At 35.3% G+C, this 27,313-nt stretch overlaps 2 protein-coding genes and 1 long non-coding RNA gene across 3 annotated transcripts; 1 reads left to right on the forward strand and 2 right to left on the reverse strand.

Moving 5' to 3' along the window:
- Positions 1-9,495: 9,495 nt before the first annotated feature.
- On the reverse strand, positions 9,496-10,797 carry LOC127877162 (uncharacterized). Its single transcript, XR_008048263.1, has 3 exons — positions 10,643-10,797; positions 10,043-10,342; positions 9,496-9,665 (listed from the first exon to the last, which is right to left on the reverse strand). It is a non-coding gene; the product is annotated as an uncharacterized LOC127877162 (long non-coding RNA).
- A 76-nt stretch (positions 10,798-10,873) lies between these two features.
- On the reverse strand, positions 10,874-20,171 carry LOC127876985 (uncharacterized). Its single transcript, XM_052422551.1, has 2 exons — positions 20,143-20,171; positions 10,874-11,248 (listed from the first exon to the last, which is right to left on the reverse strand). Exons 1-2 carry the CDS (start codon positions 20,161-20,163, stop codon positions 10,874-10,876), a joined length of 396 nt encoding a protein of 131 aa, XP_052278511.1. The 5' UTR covers positions 20,164-20,171.
- Positions 20,172-21,252: 1,081 nt separating this feature from the next.
- On the forward strand, positions 21,253-23,652 carry LOC127877160 (uncharacterized). The gene is made up of 4 exons (XM_052422818.1): positions 21,253-21,399; positions 21,617-21,723; positions 22,186-22,297; positions 22,928-23,652. The coding sequence occupies exons 1-4, from the start codon at positions 21,291-21,293 to the stop codon at positions 22,939-22,941; spliced, it is 342 nt and encodes a 113-aa protein (XP_052278778.1). The 5' UTR covers positions 21,253-21,290; the 3' UTR covers positions 22,942-23,652.
- The last annotated feature ends 3,661 nt before the right edge of the window (positions 23,653-27,313 follow it).

Genomic DNA, 27,313 nt, shown 5'->3' on the forward strand with positions numbered 1-27,313 from the left:
AACGTCAGCCATCATGGAGAGGGGGTATAATATGTGTGTGTGTGGTCATTAAATAGATGATATTTCAAAAAAAAGAAAAAAAACTGAGGGGGGGGGAGTCAAGGTCATTCAAAAGTCAAGGTTAAATTCAACTTGCCAGGTACAGTACCGTCATAATAGTAAGAAAGTATTTGAAGTTTGAAAGCAATAGCCTTGATACTTAAGAAGTAAAGTGGATCTAAACACAAAATTTAACAAAATATTTAAAGTTACTAAGACAAACAAGAATATCAGTGAAACTGATGGATGCTCCCCGATGATGCGCTTTGTCAATGTATGTGTTAATAAACACCTAAAAAATCTATTATTAGCCTCGGTGACCTTGACCCAGTGACCTCAAACCTCATCAAAAGGTAGAGGTCCATGAAAGGTACCTACATGCCTAATATGAAAGAGATCGGTAAAGTATTGAAGGCGCTATGAGAAACTGTGACAAAAGTGTAACGGAAAAATCTATTATTAGCCTCGGTGACCTTGACCTTGACCCCAGTGACCTCAAACCTCATCAAAAGGTAGAGGTCCATGCAAGGTACCTACATGCCTAATACGAAAGAGATCGGTAAAGTATTGAAGGCGCTATGAGAAACGGTAGCAAAAGTGTGACGGAAGGAAGTCTATTATTAGCCTCGGTGACCTTGACCTTGACCCCAGTGACCTCAAACCTTATCAAAAGGTAGAGGTCCATGCAAGGTACCTACATGCCAAATATGAAAGCGATTGGTTAAGTATTGAAGGCGCTATGAGAAACGGTAGCAAAAGTGTGACGGAAGGAAGTCTATTATTAGCCTCGGTGACCTTGACCTTGACCCCAGTGACCTAAAACATCATTAAAAGGTAGAGGTCCATGCAAGGTACCTACATGCCAAGTAGGAAAGCGATTGGTAAAGTATTGAAGGCGCTATGAGAAACAGTAGCAAAAAATTGACGGAAGGAAGTCTATTATTAGCATCGGTGACCTTGACCCCAGTGACCTCAAACCTCATCAAAAGGTAGAGGTCCATGCGCATGCTCATTGACCATAATGAATAATAGAACAGTAGTTTAGTGTAGAAAATATTCATTAAGATTGTGAATGTTGTTGGCAAGATTTCGATCCCCATAAGCACTAAGACCATTATGTAATAATATTTTTTTGGCCCTTCACTAATCTTTTTAAACGATTTCATCAATGTTCCTTATACATGTACTTTTATTTTTCATAAAAATCGGACATGTAGAATGTTGAATATTTGCCATTGCATAGAGAAATACCATTGACATGCCCCCTTAAATTGATTGCAGAAAAAGTTGTAAACCAAAAACAAATAATAACAAAGAGCAGTGAAAAAAATTGGCCATTATTAATTTAATTTCAAAGAACAATGAAAATTTAAGGCAACAAGAGCTGTCAGAGGACAGCGCGCTCGACTATTCGAGTGCTTGACAGTATAACGTAAGCCGTCATGGATAGGGGGTATAATGTGGGTGTGTGGTCATTTAATAGATGATATTTAAAAAATAAAATAAAAAAATGTTGTCTTCTTTTTAGGGGGGGGGGTTCTGGGGTGGGGCATGGGGGATGGTTTTGGTGGAGTCCATTGTGGTACGTCAAGTAAGTGTTGTTTTGTCAAAGTATGAATCAAATGTGATCAAAAATAAAGAAGTTATCGCAATTTAAGCAAATTTTGTTAATTTTACCTTGAGAGTCAAGGTCATTCAAAGGTCAAGGTCAAATTCAACTTTCCAGGTACAGTAACATCATGATAGTAAGAAAGTATTTGAAGTTTGAAAGCGATAGCATTGATTCTTTAGAAGTAAAGTGGATCTAAATACACACTATTAAACAAAATATTCAAAGTTACAAAGACAAAAAAGGGCCATAATTCCATTAAAAAGCCAACCAGAGTTATGCAACTTGCCCTGTACAGTCCCCTTACGATAGTTAGTGAGTTTTCCAAGTCTAAAAAGCAATAGCTAAGATACTTTAGGAATAAAATAGACCAAAACACAAAACTTAACCAAATGTTCAACTACCAAAGTATAAAAGGTGCTATAATTCTGTCAAAATGCTTGATACAGTTGTCTGCTCTTGTTTATATATTGTGGTCATGTTGGTTAAGCAGTATGCAAAATATGAAAGCAATATGTCAAAGGAAATATTTGAGGTGGTATTTATTCTATTTAGGACATGCTGAACAGGCAAGAAGCATTCCAAAAAGCTTTAAAAAAGTCAATAAAATCCAGAATTAACTGGGTGAGTGTGGGCTCATGGTTTTTGTACATCTCTAGACAGTGAACATTTAATTCAAGTTTTACAACGAGAAATGTTTGTGAAACACCAATGTCCTCTTTACATGACATTATATCCAATTCCTAGCAACCTTGACCAGTGGAGTATCAGATTTTTTGTCCTGTCATAAACAAACATTAAACCCAATGTGAAGACAAAAAGAACTTATGATATGACTCGGACAAAGCTATCATATATATAAAAATACTTTTTACCTGTCTTTGTGACCTTGAAGTTAATGGTATCTATGAAAAATGAATATGATTTTTTTTCTTAAGGTAAGCAACAATGATACCAAATACTGAAGACTGAGGAACAAACATAACTTAAGCTATCACTTGGACCAGGCTGTCAAATAAGGAAAATGTTAATGTGACCTTGACCTTTGAAGTTCAGTTATCAATCGGACAAGCTTAGGTCTACCAACAGATGGGCCAACTAGATTTATAGTAAACAAGGCTATTGTCAAGCAATATGGTCCCCTACCGGCTCCACCATTGTCCGAAATTCCACAATTTTCAGATTTTTATTTTTTTTGGTTGCCATAGCAACCACAATTTTTGACGTAGGAACAAAATGAAATGAAGTGCATAATATCCATATTGCCATCTATCCATGTTGCAAGTTTCATGAAAAAATATTAAGAACTTTTAAAGTTATCGCAGGATCCAGAAAAGTGTGACGGACAGACAGACTGACAGACAGAGCGCAAACCATAAGTCCCCTCCGATGAAACCGGTAGGGGACAATAATGAGCGAATACAAATTTAATGGATAGAACTGAATGTTCCAACCTTTTATCTTGTTTGAACCTGATTGGTTTTGCAAACGCATTAATTAATTGTGGTGAGCATTGGTGTTTTGTTTCTTGGAACAATGAAACGGGATATGTGATTTACTAAGAAGAATCAAAATCATAATGTGGCAAATGAATATTTATCTTCAAGTGTGATGCGAAATCCAAACTCTGCATATTGAAACAATATGGTCACCATTTGAGTGAGATTTAAAAGAAATATTTCAATGGGTATAGGATTTACAGAGCAGACACAAAGTATCTTGACCATTTCTTAGTGGCCTAGGACCTTTGACCTGAAAGTATGAATTCAGCATATAACCTAATTGTGGCGAGTTGTTGAATGAGCTTTCTTGCATATATAATGGTATGTGAAAATTGAGTATTAAGTGTGACTTTGACCATGAGACGAGTTATTCCAAACCTAAGCTTTCCATTTTGGCTCGTTATGCATTTATACTTCACATTGCATCCTCTTTCAATAACCTTGAAGACTCTCGTCACACCTTGGGGAGGTTGCTGCTGGGAGATAATTTTTAAGTCCAGGAAGCGCTCGGAAGCAGTCAATATAGCAGAAAGCATCTTCCAGCACCCTGTTATGTAGAGAAGAGTATTGGGGTTTATGGAGAGAACTGTGAGTGTCATTCTTTTGTACTTATTATGTTTAGTTACTAATTCTTTATCATTTCAACTTTTAAACAAGTTTGTGATTACCAGCGCACACAAGCAACTTTCTTTCAATCTCAAACAAAAACATCACCTCCATCAACATACCAGCAACATACCCACAGAGCAGTTCTAGCAATGTCCAGTACTTGTGGGTCATTGCTTGCGAAGTGGTCCTGGACAAGCTCATGTTCCTCTTCAGGATATAATGGTGAAGTTCTTGCAAGCCATGTTGCCCTTTAGTCTCCGTAGCATCTCCAACACCATCCCCTCCCTTTTAAAATGGTACTGGATACAGATAACTTAATGTTAACAAGGACTGTTTGTTAAACATGCATGCCTCCCCCAAATGGGCTGTCAGTTGTAGTGGCAGCCATTGTGTGAATACTCATGTAATCACTCTCACTTTATAGCTAATTATATATATATATAAGTTTATATATATATATATCATATACAAGTTTATATATATATATATCATCCGGAAACCATTTTACTGCTTCAGGTCACTGTGACCTTGACCTTTGATCTAGAGACCTGGAAATCAAAAGGCGTCTTCTACCAGTCATGATCAATATACCTATGAAGTTTCATGATCCTAGGCTTAAACTTTCTTGAGTTATCATCCGCAAACCATTTTACCGTTTCGAGTCACTGTGACCTTGACCTTTGACCTAGTGAACTGAAAATTGAAGGGGTCATTTGCCAGTCATGATTAATGTACCTATGCGTTCTTGAGTTATCATCCGGAAACCATTTGATGGACGGTCTGACCGACATGTGCAAAACAATAAACCCCCTCTTCTTCGAAGGAGGGCATAATAAATTAATTTTGTTCAATCTATCTATTTATCCATTAAAAAGTTCACACTTTCAAAACAAATATAATACAAACTTGGTCATAAACAATAATAATATACCCCTGCTGTCCCTGTGAATGTTTATGAGCGAGGATCAATGAATCAAGACCATTACTCTTGGATGTGAAATCAATGCAAATAAAAATTGTGTTTTGAAAATCTTCTTTTCATGCTGATCACATATTTACAAGTTTGAATGAAAAGACAAATCCACAACAGACCAACCAACATACAGACTCCAATATACCAGGAATAACCCCACATACCACATTGACACAGAATATTTTGCATGCTGTCTTCACAAAATAAAAAACACATATTTACATGTTTGGCGATTTTAAGAGTTATTATGCAATTGTGACCTTGACCTCAGAGATATCGACAATTCTTTGGCATGACACACCGTCCAATGATGGTGAACAAATGTGCAATTTTTTTGTTTAATCTCACAATGAATGACATAGTTATGGCCCAGATAAGCTCACAACCAAACTTAGATAGATATTCAGTCCACTATTTATTCCAAAAATTTGTGTTGAAAGCATGTCGACAGGTGTCGCAAGCCAGTGTTATAGGACCTAAAGTCAAAATCCATGTGACCTAATTTTCGGCCCGGCATGGCCCACGTTTGAAGTTGGCCTAGAGATCATCTAGATTAAACTTCTGACCAAGTTTGGAGAAAATCGGATGAAAACTACTTGAATTAGAGAGACTGAATGCTAAAAAACGCACAAAGTGACCCTGTGACCTAGTTTTTGGCCCGGCATTGCCCATGTTAAAACTTGGCCTAGAGATCATCTAGATAAAATTCTGACCAAGTTTGGTGAAGATCCGATAAACACCTTGAATTAGAGAGGGGACACTTAATACAGAGCCATCGACAGACAGACAAGGTAACTCCTATATACCCCACTATACTTCGTTTTTGGGGATATAATAGCAAATAATCAAGAAATATAAAACAGGATAATCTTGATAATAATAATTAATACTCCAGCAACATACATATGAACCAGGTCTCGCATTGTGGAGCACTAACCAGTTGAAAGACGACAAGCTACATTCTGTGTGTGATGGGCAGTTGGGAACCATGCCCTTCAATATGAAAACTTGCCAGCTTCTAAGTGTTCCACACAGAGGTCAGCACCTTCACTGTCTCCAGCTCAATCTCTAGGTAATCCTACCTATATATGCAAAAATCAATTGAGAGACACCACTGGTTTCATTATCCATTAGATGCATTCTTGATCAAATATTAGAGCAGTAGTACCCGTGAGATTTACAATATGGGTATTTTTACTGGATGCTGTAAAAATAACAGTTTGCTTTTGTTCACATCAATGACCATGATAACACAATAATGGCTATAAAAGAAATAATGAAATTAGCTGAACAAACGCGAGTTATCAACAACCTATGGAATAACTAGCAAAACCATCAGTACAGTTTACAAAAAAAAACGCTTCTTTTGAAAAATGGGTTGTATGTACAGTAACTGTTACACTATTTACTTACTTACAGTTTCGTGTCCCATTTATATGCATTTTCTAAATTTTGGCATTTAAATTACATAAAAAATATGAGTGAAAATAGTTTCACGCATCGTCAGTTTTAAACAAGAGTGCCAAACTGTCACAAGATACGCCCGTTCGAAGGTTTTGGACACCATGCTCAATGCTTGAAATGCACTTAGTGACCTCGAGACCTAGTTAATGACCCGGCATGACCCATATTTAAACTTGACCTAGATATCATTTAGTATAACATCTGACTAAATTTGGTGAAGATCATATAAAAACTACTTCAATAAGAGAGCGGACACCATGCTAAATACTTGAAATGCACTATGTGACCTTGTGACCTCGTTTTTTATTCTGCATGACCCATATTCCAACTTGACCTACATATCATCTAGACACAACTTCTGACCAAATTAGGTGAAGATCAGATGAAAACTATTTCAATTAGAGAGCGGACACCATGCTCAATGCTTGAAATGCACTAAGTTACCACATGACCTAGTTTTTGATCCGGCATGACCCATATTTGAACTTGACCTACATATCATCTAGACACAACTTCTGACCAAATTTGGTGAAGATCGGGTGAAATCTACTTCAATTAGAAATCAGACACCATATTAAATCCTTGAAATGCACTAAGTGACCTCGTGACATAGTTTTTGACCCGGCATGACCCATATTCGAACTTCATCTAGATATTGTCTAGGCACAACTTCTGACCAAGTTTGGTGAAGATCGGATGAAAACTATTTGAATTAGAGAGCGGACACTGCTGTGGACGCCGCCCGCCAAGGGTGAAACTATAATACGTCCCGTTTTTAAAAACGGGCGTATACAAAAAGGAGAGCATGAGATTTGGATGTGTGAGAGGGTGTTTTGCTGCGTAAATGCGCGACTCTCACGCTGAATGACAGATACTTGACAGGCGCATGAATGTTGATGCAAACTACTTCAATTAGAGAGAAGACAGCATGCTAAATCCTTGAAATGCACTAAGTGATCCCGTGACCTAGTTTTTGACCCGGCATGACTCATATTCGAACTTGACCTAGATATTTTCTAGACACAACTTCTAACCAAGTTTGGTAAAGATCGAATGAAAATTATTTGAATTAGAAAGCGGACACGAAAAGTGTGACAGACTGACAGACAGACGGACAGTGCGAAAACAATAAACCCCCTTTTCTTCGAAAGGGGGCATAAAAATAACTTCTCCATAGACATCTGATGTATTTTGTAATGGGAATGCTTTGGAGATTACCATATGATTCTGTGCACACGTAAAACCTTTATGAGGAATCCTTAACATTAAAGATTTATTAATATTTTTTTAAAAATTAAGCAAACATTCATTTTTGCCATGAAAGCATTACAATTATGGCTTTTTATAAGCATAATATGATGTATGAAATAGTTTTTTTCTTTTTAATTTTATGTTAATGTTGAACCATTCAATCACTTTAAACACATTGCAAGTTATTGCATATCCACAAAGCAAATGAATCTTAGCAGGTAAATTCAATGAATTTATCATTGGTACCCCCAGCCGATAATTTCAAAAATCTGTATAGAAGTTCACCATATGATGTTTTATGCAAAATATGTATGTTCGCACTGCAGTTTTTGAGAAGAATATTTTAAAGTGTTCATTATAATATATATTATATAAGAAAAACAAATTTGATTTGAGGTTGGGGCAAATATGATCCAATGATACTTGAACAATCTTGGTGAAGGTCCACAAGATGAAGTTTCATGCCAAATATCTTTGCTCTAGGCCTTGTGGTTTATGAGAAGATTTTTGTTTTTGAAGTTTTTACAATATACTAATAAGGAAATTACATTTCCCTCCCCAGTAGGGCAATTTTGACCCCAGGAACATAGTTTGAACAATCATGGTACAAGTCCCACCAATTAACCTTTGAACTCTTAAGTGTAATCTTGAGTTTGGAGATTTTGACGTAATTCTTTCTTATGACACACCGTCGAGTGATGGTGAACAAATGTGCTTTATGATTTTAAATTCTTACAATGAATGACACATTTATGGCCCGGACAAGCGCATTTATGGCCATTTTTACCTTTGAACTAAAAGTGTGACCTTGACCTTCGAGATTTCGACATTATTCCTTCCCATGCAACACCGTCAAATTATGGTGAACACGTGATTTTCAATTGAATTTAATTCTAACAATGAATGACATAATAATGGCCCAGACAAGGTCATTTATGGCTATTTTTGACATTTGAACTCAAAGTGTGACCTTGACCTTTGAGATATTGACGTTTTCTTGAGCATCGACCGGCCGTGTCATGATTGTGAACATTTATTGTAAGTTATTTGAAATTCCTCCATTCAATAACAGACTTACGCTCCAGACAAGCCTAACCCGGACTTTCATACTGACGGACTGATCCACATACACCAAACCGCCAACTGTGACAAATATGTCGAGTTCTCCATAAGTGGGCTCGACAAAAAATCGACTTGCCCACGGGTAAAGGTCCACCACACAATGTTTCATGCTAAATATCTAAGCCCAAGGCCTTGCAGTTTCAGAGTAGATTTTTTAAGTTTTTCCTTTTGGTTGCCACGGCAACAAGGATTTGATGTAATACAATTCTTGGAGCAACATTGAAGGAGCTTCATGCCAGGAATATTTCTGCCAGTTTCATCAAGCTTTGCCCAAAGGTTTAGTAGGAGATATTGTTAAAGTAAAAATGTTGACATATAGACACACATCGCAAAACAGACAAAGACCAGCAACAATAACTCAAGTTGAGCTATAAAGGGTACATCTCTGAAATGACCAAATCATCCTGATGACACTTAAGCAAGAACCACTGAAAAATGATAACACATTTGATTTAATTTGATTTTCACTAAATTCATACACCATCATATGCAGACAGAAATTTGACATTTTCAATCAATTAAGGGGCCATAACAGTTTAATTTTACAATGGCTTCAAGGCCTTTCCCCAATTTGGAATGTCAAAATGAACTGTTGCATTATAGTTTATCTGTCTTCAATGTAACAATCTGGTAAAAATATTATACATAAGACAAGTCGGTCAATCAACAGGCGAACAGCTTTGTTGTATACTTAAATAAACCCAATTTTAACGCCTATTAACTTCAAGTTTCATTCAATTCTATGCAATTGCTACTGACAAACAACTCTGGTCTGAAAAGTAATTTAGGGTTATCTTTTCGAATCAATACTAGGCTTATTTATATTACATACCCTCAGGTTTGTATACCTGCCGGTTCAGGAGGCGTTATAGAGCGCTATCAGTTTCATAATTATTCCCCGAATATCTTTCAGGTGTGCCACCGGGGTCTCCTGGATCACAGTGATCGTTTTCACTACATGCTCACTCTCAGTGAAGTGGCGCTCAAGGTTTGCGTCCGTCAGGATGGCCGCACTCTCCTCTACCCTCCGAACAACCTCGCGACGGCTCATATCCAGGCGGGTTGAGGTCAGGCAGCCTGTGAGAAGGAGATCGGCCTGAAAAAAATAAAGCTAAACAAGCAAATTTGTTGAATTGATATCCCCCGCCAATATGCTTCTGGACACAAAAGTGTTATATTTGACACTCAAAAAAGCTTTTTTTAAGATACAAAGGGCCAAAACTTCGTTATTAACAAACTGTGTACAATGCCATTTGGCGTGCATCATCCTCTTATCCATATATATGCTCATACCAAGTTTCATGAAATCGGCCAAAGCACTTCCAAGATATGGCTCTGGACACAAAAGTGCTGGACGGACGGAAAGACGGACGGAAGAACAGACAGAAAGACGGACAACGCCAAAACATTAATAAGTAGATGTCCAAGAAGAATGAATAATTTACATAAATCAAATCCTATGTTTACGCTTACATTGTTCAATGCGCGGGCGTCCGCTAGACCATTCCCTCGCACCACTTCAGGAAGTTCTTAATAGCCGTTAGTGCAGTCTGCACCGTCTTCAGCTGGTGAGTGGTGTTGAAGAACTGTCCTGGACCTCCATATGGCCCTTCCACAACAGCACGTCACTCAACACCGCTCCTTCCAAGTAGCCAGACAGGGCCAGGAACCGGTTGATCTTCATGTTGACCTCTTGTGTTTTCGACTCGTTTGCCAACCCACCTGGCCTGTTCAGCAGGAACATGTAGTCTACATATGAGTCAACGATTGAAACTGCAACAAGTATTATTGGATGATATTCTATGCTAGATGGTGAAATCGCATATAATTAAGTCACAACCAGTAATTCCAAAGTATTATAAATAAATAATATTTATCTTAAATTTTAATGTACTTATATATATTTCCTCACGGTTTTTAATATATATACATGTTGCAATAATAATGACTATCAATAGAAATGTATATAATTTAAAAAAAATCTGGAAAAACAGGGCTTAATGCACCAAGTACTGGTTCTACCCCGTAAACGGACTCGAGACTTTACACTATATAAGCAATCCATATTGTTACTTGCAGCTTCTCCGACCATGCATCACCCTTGCATTGGGTTCCAGGCTCAGGCAGTATTTCCGCGTTAGGAACGAAAAGTCCTCTTCCTCCTCCTCCTCATCCTCCACCTTCTCATCCTCCTATGCCGAGTCATCATGAGTGGCGAGTCTGCTGGTCACCTTCCTGAAGTTTTCGCGACCTGTAAATGACGTTTAAATATAAAAGTTACAAATCGTTTGGTATGGTTTTGTATTAGACATTGATAGAAATATGAGAAATTAAATACAAAAAACACACAAACACAATTAAACACTTAACTTCCGGAAACGGCCCTCTTGTGTAAACGAAATTGAATGTCCCAGCCTCCATTTTGTGCTCCTGTTCTAGATGACGCAGCCGGTCAATCACCGACCGGTCGCACAGCCAGCAAGAGTAGTAATTCCTCGGCTTTGTCTTCTTCACTTTCCGCCCGGTCTTAGTACGTGCCTCTGACATTAACGGCTTCATGGGGTCTGCCGTCAGTGCTTGCACCCAGCGAACGTGGTCTGTTACCCGGAGGTACATAGTCGTCTTGCCCTTTACCACGCAAATGGGGCATTGCCTTGGGATGAGCTTTGCGTTTGGTGTCTGAAATATTAGTATGAAATGTGTACGAAGCAGGTGGCTATCAATATATATGATTTATTAAGAGATGATGAGATAACGGACCCAGTTAATTGATTGAAATAATGATTATGTGATTGAAGCAGTTATGCTAGGGTAAAATACCAAGGAATGTGTATCGATATTGTTAACTTTTTTTTAATGATGTTAAAAATGAATATTTTATTGCAATACTTGCACATGCTTTGTTTTATTATACAAAGTAATCACTATTAACCTTAAGTTTATTCTCATGAAAAAACATACCATTAAATACCAATACTGATTACTTTATCTATTTGAGTGACATTAACAGTGACCATGTACATGTATATATCAATCTATAATGTCTAACTCCCCTTGCAGATATTATTGACAGGTAAATATAATATTATATACCGTCTTATAACGATTCAAGACTTGGCCAAAATAAGGCCCCATTCCCTCAACAAAAAATTATTAATTTTTCCCCACATAAAAATTCACCCGACACTCAAGCAAATTAATTGCCCTAGACCCAGAATTGTCAAGTTTAAAATGTTTAAAACTAAATAAAATTGTTATGTATTTAATTTGGCGGTAATAAAGACTAATCAAGTGATTTAAAAAAAAACATATTATATTGTTTCTCATGTTTGGTTTAAAGTCCAAATTTTTTTTAATGATGCCCTATTTCCCCCGCCTCAGGGTACAGGTATCATAAGGCATTCTGAATCAACATTTTCATCAAAATAATGAATCTTCATCCTTTACAGGCTGGGGTAATACATTTTTAGAAACAGCAATAACCTTTCGAATTGCATACCAAACGTTAAGATTTTCAAATGAAAATGTTGATTCAGAATGCCTAATGATTCGGAATACCTTGACAACCTGTACCGTTACCCCAAACCCTAAGGTAGCCGTGGCGTAAAGGATATGGTGTCCGCCAAGCGACCAGGAGGTCACGGGTTCGATCCCCACTGCTGAAGCGTTCTTTATATCTTCCCTATAGACACTAAGTACTGGTTCTAGGCACAGAAAACAAATTTACAGCTTTTTCAAATAAGCCCTAAGCAATCAAACTAAAATATACAGGTTTGAACTAAACCAGAGGGAGATCTCTGCATGATGCATGTTAGTCTTATTTATAAGACGCGCAAAAAATTTAGAGATACTTTACCCATATAAAAAGTATCCCAGTGTGACCCAAATTCGACGATGTAACGATTACATGAAGCAATATTTAGCAAATAATTAAAGAAATAATGAAATGTTTAATAGCACAAAATAATAATTTTAAACTCTGATGTATTACTTTGAAATGATTCCAAGACAATAATCATCCATTTAATCGATACAAATAGAACATCGTCGAATTTAGGTGTCGTCGAATTTGGGTTACGGTAGGATAGCTTAAATTAATATTAAAGAGCGTCAAAAATTAGGACTAGATGCATGTATGCAAGAGTTATGGAGGTTTCGGTAAATGACAAGTTCGGTAAATTGATTTAAATAGTAAATGCCGTGGAGGTTTCGGTAAATTAGTATAAATAGGGATTATCGCACCTTTTGTCGATAAGCGTGCACATTATTTGAGTATTTATTCATAGAAATGTTCATACACAGATAAGTGCATGGGAGAATATACCACTTTAAAATAACATTGTAATTAACTGATATCATCTTTTGGAACGTATAACCAGTATGTTCAAGGGCAAACGCGTTTGTAGTTTTACCGCAACATTGCACAATCATTTAAAGTTTTAAAACAAGTTCACTTTTCAAATAAACAACTTGATGTACCGTATTGCGAAAGGATTTATTTGACATTTGATCAAAACGGGTTTTGCGACTAATTGACTGCATCAACATAAGCTATGGGATGAGGATATATTAGATGTTGTTTTTGTAAAATTGGTTTTGCCTGCAAAACACTAGTTGTGAATTATAAAATATTCTCCGCCCAAAGATTGTCTCGCATATGGCTTGGTTAATTATTTCTTGTTTTGATTGCATTGACATTTCTCTCAAAATATATTCTAGCATCATACGTTAATGTTCTTCTGGCGGCGCCACATACATTATTTCCGTGGATTTTGTTTGAATGGGCAATTTCCCGGTTGCCAAATATATTTACATATAAATTAATATTTGAACCCCAGAAATATGACCATGACTTAAGTCAAATAACCAATTGCCTTGACATAATATTAAATTATCAAAATATTATATATTTTTAAAAATCCGAATTCTCGGTTAGAAATTAGTGTAATAAACTGTTTTTTTTATTTCCGCTAGATTGAAAACGTGACATTTGTACTCTAATAACACTGGCATGTTTTGCAAACGAGGCAACTCGCTACGTATAGCGACCTTTTCTTTCGTAAATAGAAATGTTATGCGTCATATTCGGTTGCGTGTTTTTCTGTTTACCTGTGTTATCGATTGAGTTAGAAATAATAAAGGCGTTTTGAAATTAAGGTAACGCACTTCCTTTTAAATGAGTCATGTTTGTAGGCAAATCATATAGAAATGGCCATTTCTACTGAATTATCAAACGTGCAAACTGTGGGGTTCCATCTGGAGGAAAGTTTGTACACATTTATGTTTCCTTTTTCAGAAATAACGGCTTACTGGTTTTGATGCAATATATAACTGTGGATAAACATATTAAATATTATACATGTGTAATATTATAATATATTGTAACGGATGCGAACACACGCTTTATACAATGCGCATTTCAATGGAAGCTATTTTTGTATCTTAAATACCCAGATTACTGACACGAACCACTTTCTCAAGGAAACTCGGCCAAACTTTTGCTATAAAATCCCCTAAACAACAATAAAGAACATAACATCAAACATGATTTCTTTATGACAGCATTTTAGGGAAACAAAATTTGATATAATTGTATATGACTTAATGTGGATTTTAAAATGATTTGCCTGTTTGAATAAATTGTCACAATCAGTTCCATTAATGTGTTTTGATTTCTTACTATGAATCATCATTGAACATTGAACAACAAGTCCCAATTTATCTTACTTTGCCTTAAAGGGATCTTTTCACGCTTTGGTAAATTGACAAAATTGAAAAAAGTTGTTTCAGATTCGTAAGTTTTCGTTTTAGTTATTATATTTGTGAGGAAACAGTAATACTGAACATTAACCATGCTCTAATATAGCCATTATATGCATCTTTTGTCGATTTTAAAACCTAAAAATTATAAAGCGTTGCAACGCGAAACGATTGAATAATTTGGAGAGTTCTGTTTTTGTCGTTAAATTTTGTGAAACTACGAAGATTGCTTATATAAGGTATAAAATACGTCACGATAAGTACTCGGCGGAATAGCTCAGTAGGCTAAAGCGTTTTTACTTTAGGACTCTGGCAAGACTCCAGGGGTCACTGGTTCGAAACCTGCTCCGGGCAATGTTCTTTTCCTTTTTTTATTTTTTTTCTTGATTTTTTACTGGAGCTTTTATGATCCAATGTTTACATTTATCAATATAAAGCATTTACTGAATAAGTTAAAAAAAATGCCAAAATCTGTGAAAAGGCCCCTTTAATATGGTATACGGATGTGAGAAGTTTACCATCATTTGCTTTTTATGGTCTTATTTTTTACTTGAAATAATCAAGTTTTGATTATGCGTGTTTGACTAGGCGGGTGATTTCCATATTTCTCAATTTAATTTCCTGATTGGCTGAAATTATTTTCAATGTGTGCATGAATCAGCGGGTGATTTCCATATATTTCAGGGTAATTCACTGATTGGCTGAAAGTAATTCATACATACGAGGCTCAGTGACGGTGTATATTTCAGCGACCAGAATACATTTGTGAAATAATTAGGTGTATGATTAAATCAGTGAAATACTCATTTCAATTAAGTATCAGGGCGTTTGCAATATTGCAATATTTGGGATGACTGAACAACATTCTTGAGTACATCAGGTGTGCCTTTGATGTACAGCGACTTCGATTTCAATGCAATGTTTTTGCACCAACTTAATATACACTTTTTATCAAAATGCGTTTGGTTATATATATATAATGGCGTTACATATAAAACTTTATGCATTCAGCTACATTCAAATCAAGTTTTAAATATAGCATTGATATCGAATTCACGTGTAACGTAATTCGCAATTTTATGGTCCGCTCGCTAGAAGATATTTTTTTTATTTAAGGCAATTATTCCTCTCCCTATAACATACGGGATAACAAATACGACAAAACAACACTAAGTACATACATTTTTATTTATAGCCTTCTTACTATAACAGTATTCCACAGCGAATTCTGCATTTTTGATTCACTAAAAAGAGTGTGTTATATCTGGAAAAAAAGTGTCCAGTAATCGAGAATCAAAGTGCCATTGTCATTGAGATGATCGGTAAATGAAGTGCCCATGAAAAATGTGCATGCGACTCTTAAAACATTTGAATTTCCTCAAATACGCTAGTTAACTAAAATGTAACATGTTGTAGCATTAATGGCGATATTGATCGTTTATTTCGAATAGCAAGCACGTTCTTGATTTATTTCCAAGTATGTTTATTTTCTTAAAATATGTACTGATAATCCAATTCATGCTGATTATCGATAGCATTTTATCTTTTTTTTTATAATTCACCGTTTTTCCGCGAATGCCTTTCTTCGCAATACGAAGTACTAAAACATTAATCACCCAAACAATGTTCCGTGTATGGAAACCAAATGAACAGAACATAAATGCAAAAAAGCTGAAGAACTCACCTCTCGCGCGTGGCTTTTGTTGTTCTCTGTCATCGAATTGCCGTCCGTCATCAAAGTATCCGCATACCCGGCGTGTGCAAGTAAAGATGAAAATTTAAATGTACGCTGTCAAACTAAAATAGTTTCTTATTATTGTAATACATAATACATCACATGAAACTTTTGTGTTTAACGTTTCTATTCTCCCTCTGCTGTTTTTACTATCAAATTATTTTTTAAATGAATGTTTTCTTAAGATTTACGATGGGGAAAAGGATTGAAGGTTGGCACCTTATAATGTGTGCACATTTTTGTTTGTTTAAGTTTTCCCTTAATCTTTGATCTTGGGGGCAGAATACCATAACAATAGGAAATATGCGATGAAAGATGAGACGTATTACAACTAAAATACGAAATTATGATTACTTTGCAGACATAACAATTCGGATATCGTTCAAAGGACATGAAGGTGTCTTACCATGGCAGATAATACATATAAACTATTATTTATTTAATAAACACTCAGGCTTTAATGTGCAAGATGATGAACACATAAATCGACAAAAATTGAATATGTTTATGGTGTGAAAGTAAAGGCACTAACTAAAATATACATAGTCTAATAGATTGCAATGGAATAGCAGTTGGCATTCTCCACTACCCACTGCCAAGATGGAACGTAAACACACGTTTAAATAACCTGACAAAAAAATGAATACCGCTACGAATATAAAGTACCCAAAGGTACTGTTCAGAAGGACCAGACATACTATTGTATGACCTTAGTATACAAGTTTACATGGTTTCATACCATGGCACTGGGCTATGTATACATTAATTGTAATTATATCAATACATTGAAAAATAAGTATTATAATTAGTGAAATAAATAACGTGTGTTCGAAATGCATTTCAGTAGAAATTCAATGAGGAACAATGTGCATTGGGCTGTTTATCGCGCTGAGCTGAATTCGCACGAGAAATGTCTAAGTGCATACGTGCTATATATGAGTGCGCATGTGACGATCCAAGTGAGCACTTGAAATGTGTAAATATTTCCATGAAAGGTGTATGTATGCACGTGAAGGTCTTAGTGCGCAAGTCAAGGTACACTCGTGAGAGATCTACGCTTGCACGGGAATGTCTGCGTGAGCACGTACAAGATTAAGTATGCACATTCAAAAGTCACGTGATGATCTAAGTGCGTATGTGAATATCTGCTAGATATACTTTTTTATCGAGTGCACCGGGATTGTCTCCCATATTGCCTTTTTTTAAATCAGAGTTTATTTACAGGTCCTACCGGCCTCTTCACGAGGTCTTTGAGGTCCGACCTGTTCCCATATTGCCATCGCCCCCAGAAAGACGTGTTATTTGGTTACGGGGGATAGTGCAAGATACAGGAGACACCCCGTTCCAGAGGTGACCCTGGGTCTTTTAGTGCCCGGTGTATAGCACCTAGTACACTGCACCTCGGTTTAACGTCTCATGCGAAAGACGAGTTAGTAGGTTAGGTGCAGCGGGGGATCGAACCAGCGATCTCTGGATTGTGAAGCCAGTGTGTTACCACGAGACCACGGATCCGCTACCCTAGATATACTTGGAATGAAATGAAGATTAGTGTTACACACATATTTTCTGAACATGTAACATCGTTTAATTTTATTTTCCCATTTCAGAAACACTTTTCTATGAAGAAAAACACTATTATTATTCAAAGTTTTAATATATAACCAATCTCTTATACAGTGACTACAAAGAAGTATATTTGAGATGAACTGTTCTAATGTAGTCTATCTACCCCCATGTAATTTTGTCAGTACATTTCCATATTATCAGTTTAAGTTGGAATCAATAATCAATCTATAATACAGTGACACAAAAATTATCTTGGATTAACTGTTCTTATGGACGTTTTCTACCCCCATGTAATCTTTATCAAAACATTTCCATAGAAATTGAGTATTTAATAAGTATTGAGTAATTAATTAATAATAAGCATTATTAATCTATAAGTTAATAAACAATTCACAATTTCACATTGGATATTATTCGTATATTAATATTATACTTTCATAGTATACAATATCGGTAGTAAGCATTTGTTTCATAATACTGTTATTTAAAACTGATAAGAAATGACATAATCATGTAATTAAGTATAAAAATATGTTTTTATTATAATTACAGGATGGCATAGACGCATCAACGCACAAGCGTGTTCCGCAAATCTTGGTCTGTACAAGTTGGCCAACCTTCTCAGAGAGGAATCTGAGACAACTGATCTTCAGATACGGCTGGTGAGCCTGCACCTTCTCACGAAGATCAGACGGAAGAAATATGTTGCGATACACGGCAGACTACATCAAGCATGGGATGACTACGAAGAGGAGAAGCTGACAACCACTGATCTACTGAGGATCATCAGCCATATCAACGCCCTGGGGCCATCCACGGCGGTCCACCACATGCTCGACGACGACGAGTTTTGAACGATGTGAATGACTGATATTGTTGAAATGTCACATTAAATTGTACTGTGTCATAAATGAATCTCATTTTTATTAGAAATGAAATTAAATTAAATCGTCATGCGGAAACTCTGAATGATACTAATGTGTGGTATTAATATTGTACTGTGTCATAAATGTATCGTATTAATATGTTACTACGCCCTCATTTTTTTTAAATGACATGAAATATTCAAATATGTCCTATATATATATATTGTATCCATGTTTTACTTGTTGCTTATTTATAATATATGGTAAATAAAACGGATTACAAAGTCAATCAGTTATTATTTGTTTATTCAACGGATTTGTTCAGGCAAAAAATGATATCAGTTATTTTGGCCGTAAAACCCATTGTTCCAGTACAGTAGCCAGGTGCCTGTGTATTAAGCTGATACGATAGTGATCATCACAGCAGCTTGCTATTACACAGTGTATTCATTCTGCTGGCGTTGTGTTAGATGTCATTTTTATCAGTTTTCAATTATGTGTATCTCTTCGCTTAACTCAACGTTCAATGACACGCGCACTTAACAAAATTATAAAACATAACGCGTATCATTATATTACTCTTTATTAATTACGTACACGAATTAGATTTTATATACCATTTTTTTCTTGTGTTTTTCTCAACCAGAAAGAAATAATAATACATGTAATATAAAATTCAACATTTGGCTCTTACAAGAGGTTGCCGCCACGTGGCAAGAGCTGGGCAACATATTCATTATGTTGGCAAACTACCTCATGTTTATATATTGAGAAATTGAGTGTTTATCGGTGGTCTAAAATTCTATTGCGCTTTATATTTAAACTGAAATCATTTTTATTAAATCATGTCTACAATATTTTACAAGAAACTTTTTTTAATAGCATTAAACTTAATTGAAGATCTTACATTGATTCCGCCATAAGTCATTATTTATTATTACTATTATGTTATTTAAATAAAAGCACCAATTTAAAAAAACAACAACACAGTATTGCGTTATTTAAATCGTAAATTTACCTACAATTTCCTAACAGAAGTTGTTGTTCAGAGGTAGCTCATTCATTTCCATTAATTCTTTACCGTAGGCATAGCATTAATTACTCAACTCAAAATTAATCCACAGTTTGCAAATAAATGCCCCTGATGTTATTGTAAGCCAATAATAGGTGTCATTAACACCTCGTTGTAGGTATACCACCTCTATAAAAACCAATTTACCGAACCCTCCACGGCATTTACTATATAAATCAATTTACCGAACTTGACATTTACCGAAACCTCCAGCACCCGTATGCAATAGTGTATGGTTTCCAGTATTTACTATGGGGAAGAACTATTGCTGGCAAAATATTTCACTTCAAGAATATGTTTGCGTATCAGATATCAAATATGTACAAGACACAACCAATACAATTGTGTTACTGTTATGAATAATACAATTTAAAAAAAATGTTTTTTTTTCTCTGTTTATTACTTTCACTGAATCGAAGGGTTAACAGAACCCAAGGCGAACATGATATAGGGCGAACACAAGGCTACGGGCCGTAACCCATTAATAAAAATATATGCAATGACAACATAAGTATGGGGTCATTATACAAAAGATACCGTCTAATTATTTGGACACAAACCACAGTTTACCAACCACGCAAAATGGCGGCGACATCTACTTTCACTTTAACCATTTACTGCGCCCGCCACTGAGCATGCGCATACTTGGTTTTACATGCTATTTTTAGTTGGGCGACGGTGGACCATCGTCCATATGATTGATTACTCTATTGCCCTATGTTTGCTAAAATTGTATACACATTTATTATTTTTTACTTTCATTGTGCTTTGACTGAACCTTCCTCGGAAACTTCGCATGCATATTTTGTAAAAGTCTAAATAGTTGAGCATGTGAATACGCGAAGGAATACGTACTAACGCACCGTATGCAAAAACGATTTCTTCAGTATTTTGCTTGCTTGTTTGTAAACAATAACCTTATAAGAAAGCTATATTTGTTGAACAAGACGAACAGTTGTTATATTCAGCACAAAGTCATAAGTATCTTCACTTGCAAATTTTACCGCATTGAATCCCCATATCAACAAAAAATCTACCCTGATATTTTCTAACCTAAAGTATGCAAGAAGCATGATTTTATAAGGTGCATGCCTATTTGAAAACAATAATATTATAAGAAAGTTATATTTGTTAACCAAGATGAACAGTTTGACAATTGAGCACATGCATGTGCATATGTCTTACGAATATTGAGTTGCATATTTTACGGACATATATGCACATTTTAACAAGAGCACCGCCTAGCGGGTGCAGACAGCTCATCTATATTTTGATTTTAAAGGTGAAGGGACCAATCTCAATACTCCAATCAAAAAGGTGGGAGAGGTGGGGAAGGAGAGGGGTGTATAGTGTGGGTGTTTGGTCAGTTATTACATTATCTTTCAAAAATGAAAAAAAATGGGGGAGGGGATTCTTGGGTGGAATGGTTGGACAGTCTTTCAAAAATAAAATAGCAACAATAATTTGGATTGCGTAATGCCCCTGGTAATAACACACAAGCCACACTCCTAAATAACCACAACAGGACATCGACAGAGACGTGGTTATCAACAGGCTTACATCCGTGTTTACATCCGTGTAAGCTGGGAGTGGTGACTAAACCGGTTAGATCCAGGTTTCTCTTGACTAGTTTTATGTATATATTCACGCGGAATATTATGCATTCATTTGCAAACAACGTATCGAGAGGAGTAAACGTTTAATGAAAGCTATTTCTTGAAAATGAAATCATTAGTGTTGAGTGTTCTGTTTGTAAGTGTTTTAGGTCTTAGTGAATGCTGTAGGTGCGCTGTAAGGCCCGATTTGGATCTGGGCTGTGCATCAGATTTCAGTAAGTATGCGTATTATTGCATACTTATATATTGCCATGTGATGGCCATACTATTGTGTAGATAATCTTATATAAATTGGCATACTGAAACATGTGATCACACTGATGTAGATATATTAAAATAATTGTTTTGGTATTATTTCACGCTATTGATGGAAACTATTTTGTAAAAAAGTGTTCTATCGATCAATTATTTAATAAGTATAATTTATTTCAGTAATCAAGACGAAAGTGACAAGTCAACTTCGAAATCATGCGGTTCCAAACGATTCTGACAGCTTCTACTATATGATTAAGCAACCATGTTATGTTAATACATACAAGGTAATTCACTATCATAATAAGGTATTGTAAATATTTCATTTATGGTTTATTACGTTAATAAGCCACACTGTCACCTTTGGATTCTAGAATACAAACTCGAACATATTTTACGCAAAACGAGTGTGCATGTCTTAATCTGGTCATAATCGTGTGATCTCGAACGAAAAATTGAGATTTTATTTATGTTGAAAGTATAGTTTTTAAATACATTTTGAAATACAATAATTATCAATTACTGGTAAAACATAACTTATATCTACACATACCAATTTTTTTATATATAGAATCTAATTTAATCGCATTCGTTATTCTAACAAACAACATTTAAGAACATGGGAAGGCATAACAAGATTCAAGCTGAATGTGTTTTGTTGTTTTTTTAGTAACCAATATCTACATCAAAGCGGAGTTGGTAAACCGCATTTTATATTACAACTTTAAATGCATGTCAATTTGTTTCAGTTCAATTTCCGATCTGATGTATCTGCGGCAAACAAAGCGAGAGTATACAACAGTGAGAGTACCGGATCGTGCGGTGTCTTTTTAGAAAGGGGAAAGACATACATTCTGTCAGGTACACCCATGCACGAGAATTGCTAATTACATGCTCTATGCAACATTTAGATATCACGATGAAACACGTTTAAATATATTTGTGAATCATTAGGGAATGATCGGTATAGCGCGGGTAATGCTTGTTGATGCATTATTCACCAAAATCACGTTAATTATTTTCGATGGTGTTCGTCTGTGTTGCATTATCTCAGATATTGTCATTGATGATTATTATGTCAATTGTTATTTTTGTTTTATTAATTGTTTAAAAAATATTAATTATTATAATCATAGTAATTATTATTTATATTTTATTATCATTATTATTATAATAGTTATTTTATTAGTTTTATTATTATTATTAATAATACTATTATTATTAGTACTTTAATAATAATAATTTAACAATAATAGTGATAATAATAATAATTATAATAATAATAATTATTATTATTATTATTATTGTTATTAATTATTATTATTATAATTATTATTGGTATTATTAATAATAATATTATTATTATTACTACTTCTACTACTATAAGTGTTATTATTATTATTAGTTTTATTATTTTTTCTATTATTATAAGGAGAATTATTATTATTATTATTATTATTATTTATTTTAAAATTATTTTATTTTTAACAGGGAGTGTCAATTAAGAAAAGCAGCGCATGGAAATGAACTCGTGTTCGTCTTGGGTGCGGGAAACGAGTCAAATCAGTCCAGAGTCCCACCAGCTGTTGATGCAGTTTAAACAAGGGACCGTTGTATGTCCGCAGGGAAATTAAGCGAAAACGATTGCATACATATTATAAACATGCTTTGCTAACTTAATTGTACAGTACTGAACCGTTAACAATGCATACATGTCATAGTAAACGAAAAGAACACAATTTTGTATTTTCGTTAACCATTTTATGAATCACGGTTTAAGAACGGTTTGATGGGCTATTCCTAATTTAATTATTGCACGAATGCGTACATGTATGAAAACAATGTGGCGAAACGTATGACAGGATTTCAGCGAACGTCATCTTGTAAACCACATTGTTAACCTTAAACGTATGACATTATTTCAGCGAACGTCATCTTGTAAACCACATTGTTAACCTTAAACGTATGACATTATTTCAGCGAACGTCATCATGTAAACCACATTGTTAACCTCAAACGTATGTCATGATTTCAGCGAACTTCATCTTGTAAACCACATTGTTAACCTTAAACGTATGACATGATTTCAGCGAACGTCATCTTGTAAACCACATTGTTTACCTTAAACGTATGACATGATTTCAGCGAACGTCATCTTGTAAACCACATTGTTTACCTTGTGAATTTGTTGAACTGTGTAATGAAAGTGCACCAACGGTTGAATAAATTATTGTGACATTATGTGTGTAGTTACTTACTCATAAGTTAAAACATATACCCATATATAAACATAAGCACGTAAATCAGAGTGATTAATTAAATGCATATTCATATTTAATTATACTTAATTTATCTTTGCATCGTTTATGTGACCATGCATACTTGAGGTTCGTAATTAATTCAATCAGAATGCTTATTGTTTTAAATAGTACCTGTATGAAGGCAACCAATGCAAATCATTTTGATATGTGATAAATTATACTATACAGGTTTTTACCGCCGCTGAAAACGGAGTGTCTGAACAGTGGGAAGTAATATACATCTGTAAACATTTGGTGATCAAAGTAATGCGAATAAAACATTCTTAATCGGATTAATAATGTCGCTATTTTGTGATATTGTGCATGCCCCGTCGCTTGGTTCAGTAGTTCCTTTACACTGGCAACTAAAATAGATATTACTTTTATTAAATTGTTGAAAGATGTTTAATACTATTTGTTTTAAACCTGGGCTAACTTATGAATATCACTGCGGTTATAATTCATACCAATATTCATGAAATATGATATAAAATAAAAAAATGCGGTCCGATTTATTTAAGCTGCTTTGCATCAGTAAGCATACGTTTTCGCCTCGTTTTACTATCTTTCAGAACTACGCCAAAATGGTATTTAATGTGACAATAGCGCGTCACAACAGTGTCTGCTTAAACGTTTACGTGAAGTAAGCTGTATAAAATAAAGCTTTCAAGAAAGGAAATATTGATTTTCTGATTAATTGTATTTCTTTCGCCTTGTCGTTTTGGCGCCCTTCAAACTCGCCAACATGCAAACACGAGAGAATGAAAGACAATTCAAATTGTAGTATTGTCCTGGCCACTTTCTCCTCCTACACTATTAGCAGTGGAACCTTGAAACTTACACACATGGTAGCTGTATGCATATGTGCGACGGTGCACTATTTGGAATTTTGATCTGACCCCTCGGTCAAAAGTTATGGGGTTAAATGGGGTAAAATGAGGACATTTTTACTCATTTTACTAACAACATGCGACGCACATGATAATATATTTTTACCCAGGGATCAGATCAAAATTTCAATAGTGCACCGTCTTACATATGCTCATAGCTACCATATGTGTAAGTTTCAAGGTTATAGTGCAAATAGTGTAGGAGGAGAAAGTGGCCGACCACGCCCACCCAAAATTTTGTTTTAACATAACCTCTCCATTTGTTCACCAAATGATTTCAAATTAATACTGAACATCTCTTATGACAACACAGTCTATGTCGACCATCAATGTCCACATTACCCACCCCAGGGCCAGTGATAAAAGTAAACGCAGCTCGGATCCCGTCCTCTTTCAAATTTATCGAGAGGTTCACGGGTACTACTGCCCCGTACCCACTATTTTTTTTCGTACTCACACATTGTCATACTCATTTTTTTCGTACCCAAAATTGTTCGTAACCAATTCTTTTTCGTACCCAAATGTTTTTTCGTACCCCAATTTTTTTTCCTAACCAATTTTTTTTGCGTTCCCAAATTTTCTTTCGTACCCAATTTTTTTTCGTACCAAAATTTTATTCATAATTTTTTTTCGTATCCACATTTTTTTGTACCAAAATTTTATTTCGTAACCAAATTTTTTTTCCCACACACATTTTATTTCCTACAAACATTTGTTTTCGTGCCCTGTTTTTTTTCCTACCCAACTTTTTTTTCGTACCAAACTTTGTTTTTATAGTACCCAACTTTTTTTTCGTACCCAATTTTTGTTGGTACCCAAATTTTTTTTCGTAACCCAATTTTTTTTCGTTCCCAATTTTTTTGGGCATATTTTTTTCGTACCCAAAATTTTCGTACCCACATACACAATTGTGGTGATGTAGATAAACTTAAATTGATGCTTTTATATCCATCCTCTTCAAAAGCATCGTCAAACCTGTACTGTTAGTGCTTTGATTCTTATTTGTCATTGATTATCCACGCGCTCCGATTTGGAGCGGTTGGATTATGTGGTTATCTCCGCCGTCTGTCCGTCCGTACGTTCGTCCTGGCCACAATCTCTTCCTACACTATAAGCACTACAACCTTTAAACTTAAACGCATGGTAGCTATTAGCATATGTGTCATAGTGCCCTATTTGGAATTTTGATCTGACCCCTGGGTCAAAAGTAATGGGGGTGGGATGGGGCAGGTTCAGAGATTTTCACTCACTTTTTTAGGTTATTTTACATTAACTTCTTCATTTCTACACCAATTTACTTCAAATTCATACTGAACATGTCCTCCCCAGAAAATAGCTTTCTTGTTGGTACTGGTTACGCCCTGGATGTTGAGACTGGCAACCGTGATTTTGTTTGTCCGTAGTTTATTGCGTTGTTTCTTTCTAGGGCTGGAGCAGAGAGGTGTATTGTTGTCCGACTCGTGTGGGGAGCATGAAGATCTTGATATACTGGAGATGTTGGAGATGTTACAACTTGGGCTGAGCGGACTCGGAGGTTTGAGTTGGGAATCGGCGATATATATTGCTATGGTTATGATGCGTTGTACGTACTTACCAAAAAACCTTATACAAGATAATATTTGAATTAAATTTTAAAGGCACTTTCTACATGTGTAGCAGAAGGACGTGGAGTTCGTAAAGACTGGTATACAAAATAAGGAAATGAACTTTTAATTATTATGTTCATCAGCAATTAAACAACAAACGGGCCATATTAAAGGGCTTCATGTGATCTGATGAACTGAACTGTTAGCCCAAAATCCCACCCAAAACAGATTGTCACACTATCAGTTTCCAGCCTTGCGACCACAAGTTTACCTACGAAGGTCAAATCGGGATTCGAACTCGAAACTAAATATGAGTCTTTTAATTATACCGGCCTGGGTTGCTTTACCTGAAGAGAAGATATATAGGTAAAAGTTGCTGTAATGCATGAAACGATAAACAAATTGTGTAGCAAACAAAGATTGGTATATACAAAGGATATATATATTAATCTAGTATGTATGTCTTTGGCATTACCTCCTAAAACACTAAACAATCAACTACAACATACAATGTAAAAATTAAAAACAGCCAACTGTTGCTACCTTGTCAATTATAATTTTCAGGTGCACATCATCGTCACTTGCATCAGCATGATTCTCCATGTTGCATACTGTACTTAGATTTCACAATGGCCAGGCAGCATATTTGTTTTATTTTGCTTTTTGAGCATTTAAAGTCAAAGTAATTTCAAATTACCATATGTTAGGAATTAATGCAAGGTAGGTCAGCGACAATTATGTCACCCACCAAAACATGTTTTTTAATACAATTGATATAACACTTTTTCTTTTGTAGTAGAATTTTGATGATTTACGAGACGGTACAATACTTTGAAATGATCATTTTCCAGAAGCAAAGAAATTTCATTTTTTCATTTGAATTTGTTGGATATGTAACCAATGTGTAGGTTTGTTGTTCACCTTTATAAGACAATTTTATAAATAATGTGTTTTGTAAATTTCAAAAAGATTGAGTTGAATAAGGAAAGAAAAACATGAAGAATAATGAAACGTGTTTGATAGATTTAAATTTCAATAAATTTTTGACAATGCGGTTGACACCACTGTACTTATTAATGCTTGATGTGTTTGTAGATGATT

Source organism: Dreissena polymorpha, chromosome 4 (genome assembly GCF_020536995.1).
Source record: "Dreissena polymorpha isolate Duluth1 chromosome 4, UMN_Dpol_1.0, whole genome shotgun sequence".
Lineage (NCBI taxonomy): Eukaryota > Metazoa > Mollusca > Bivalvia > Myida > Dreissenidae > Dreissena > Dreissena polymorpha.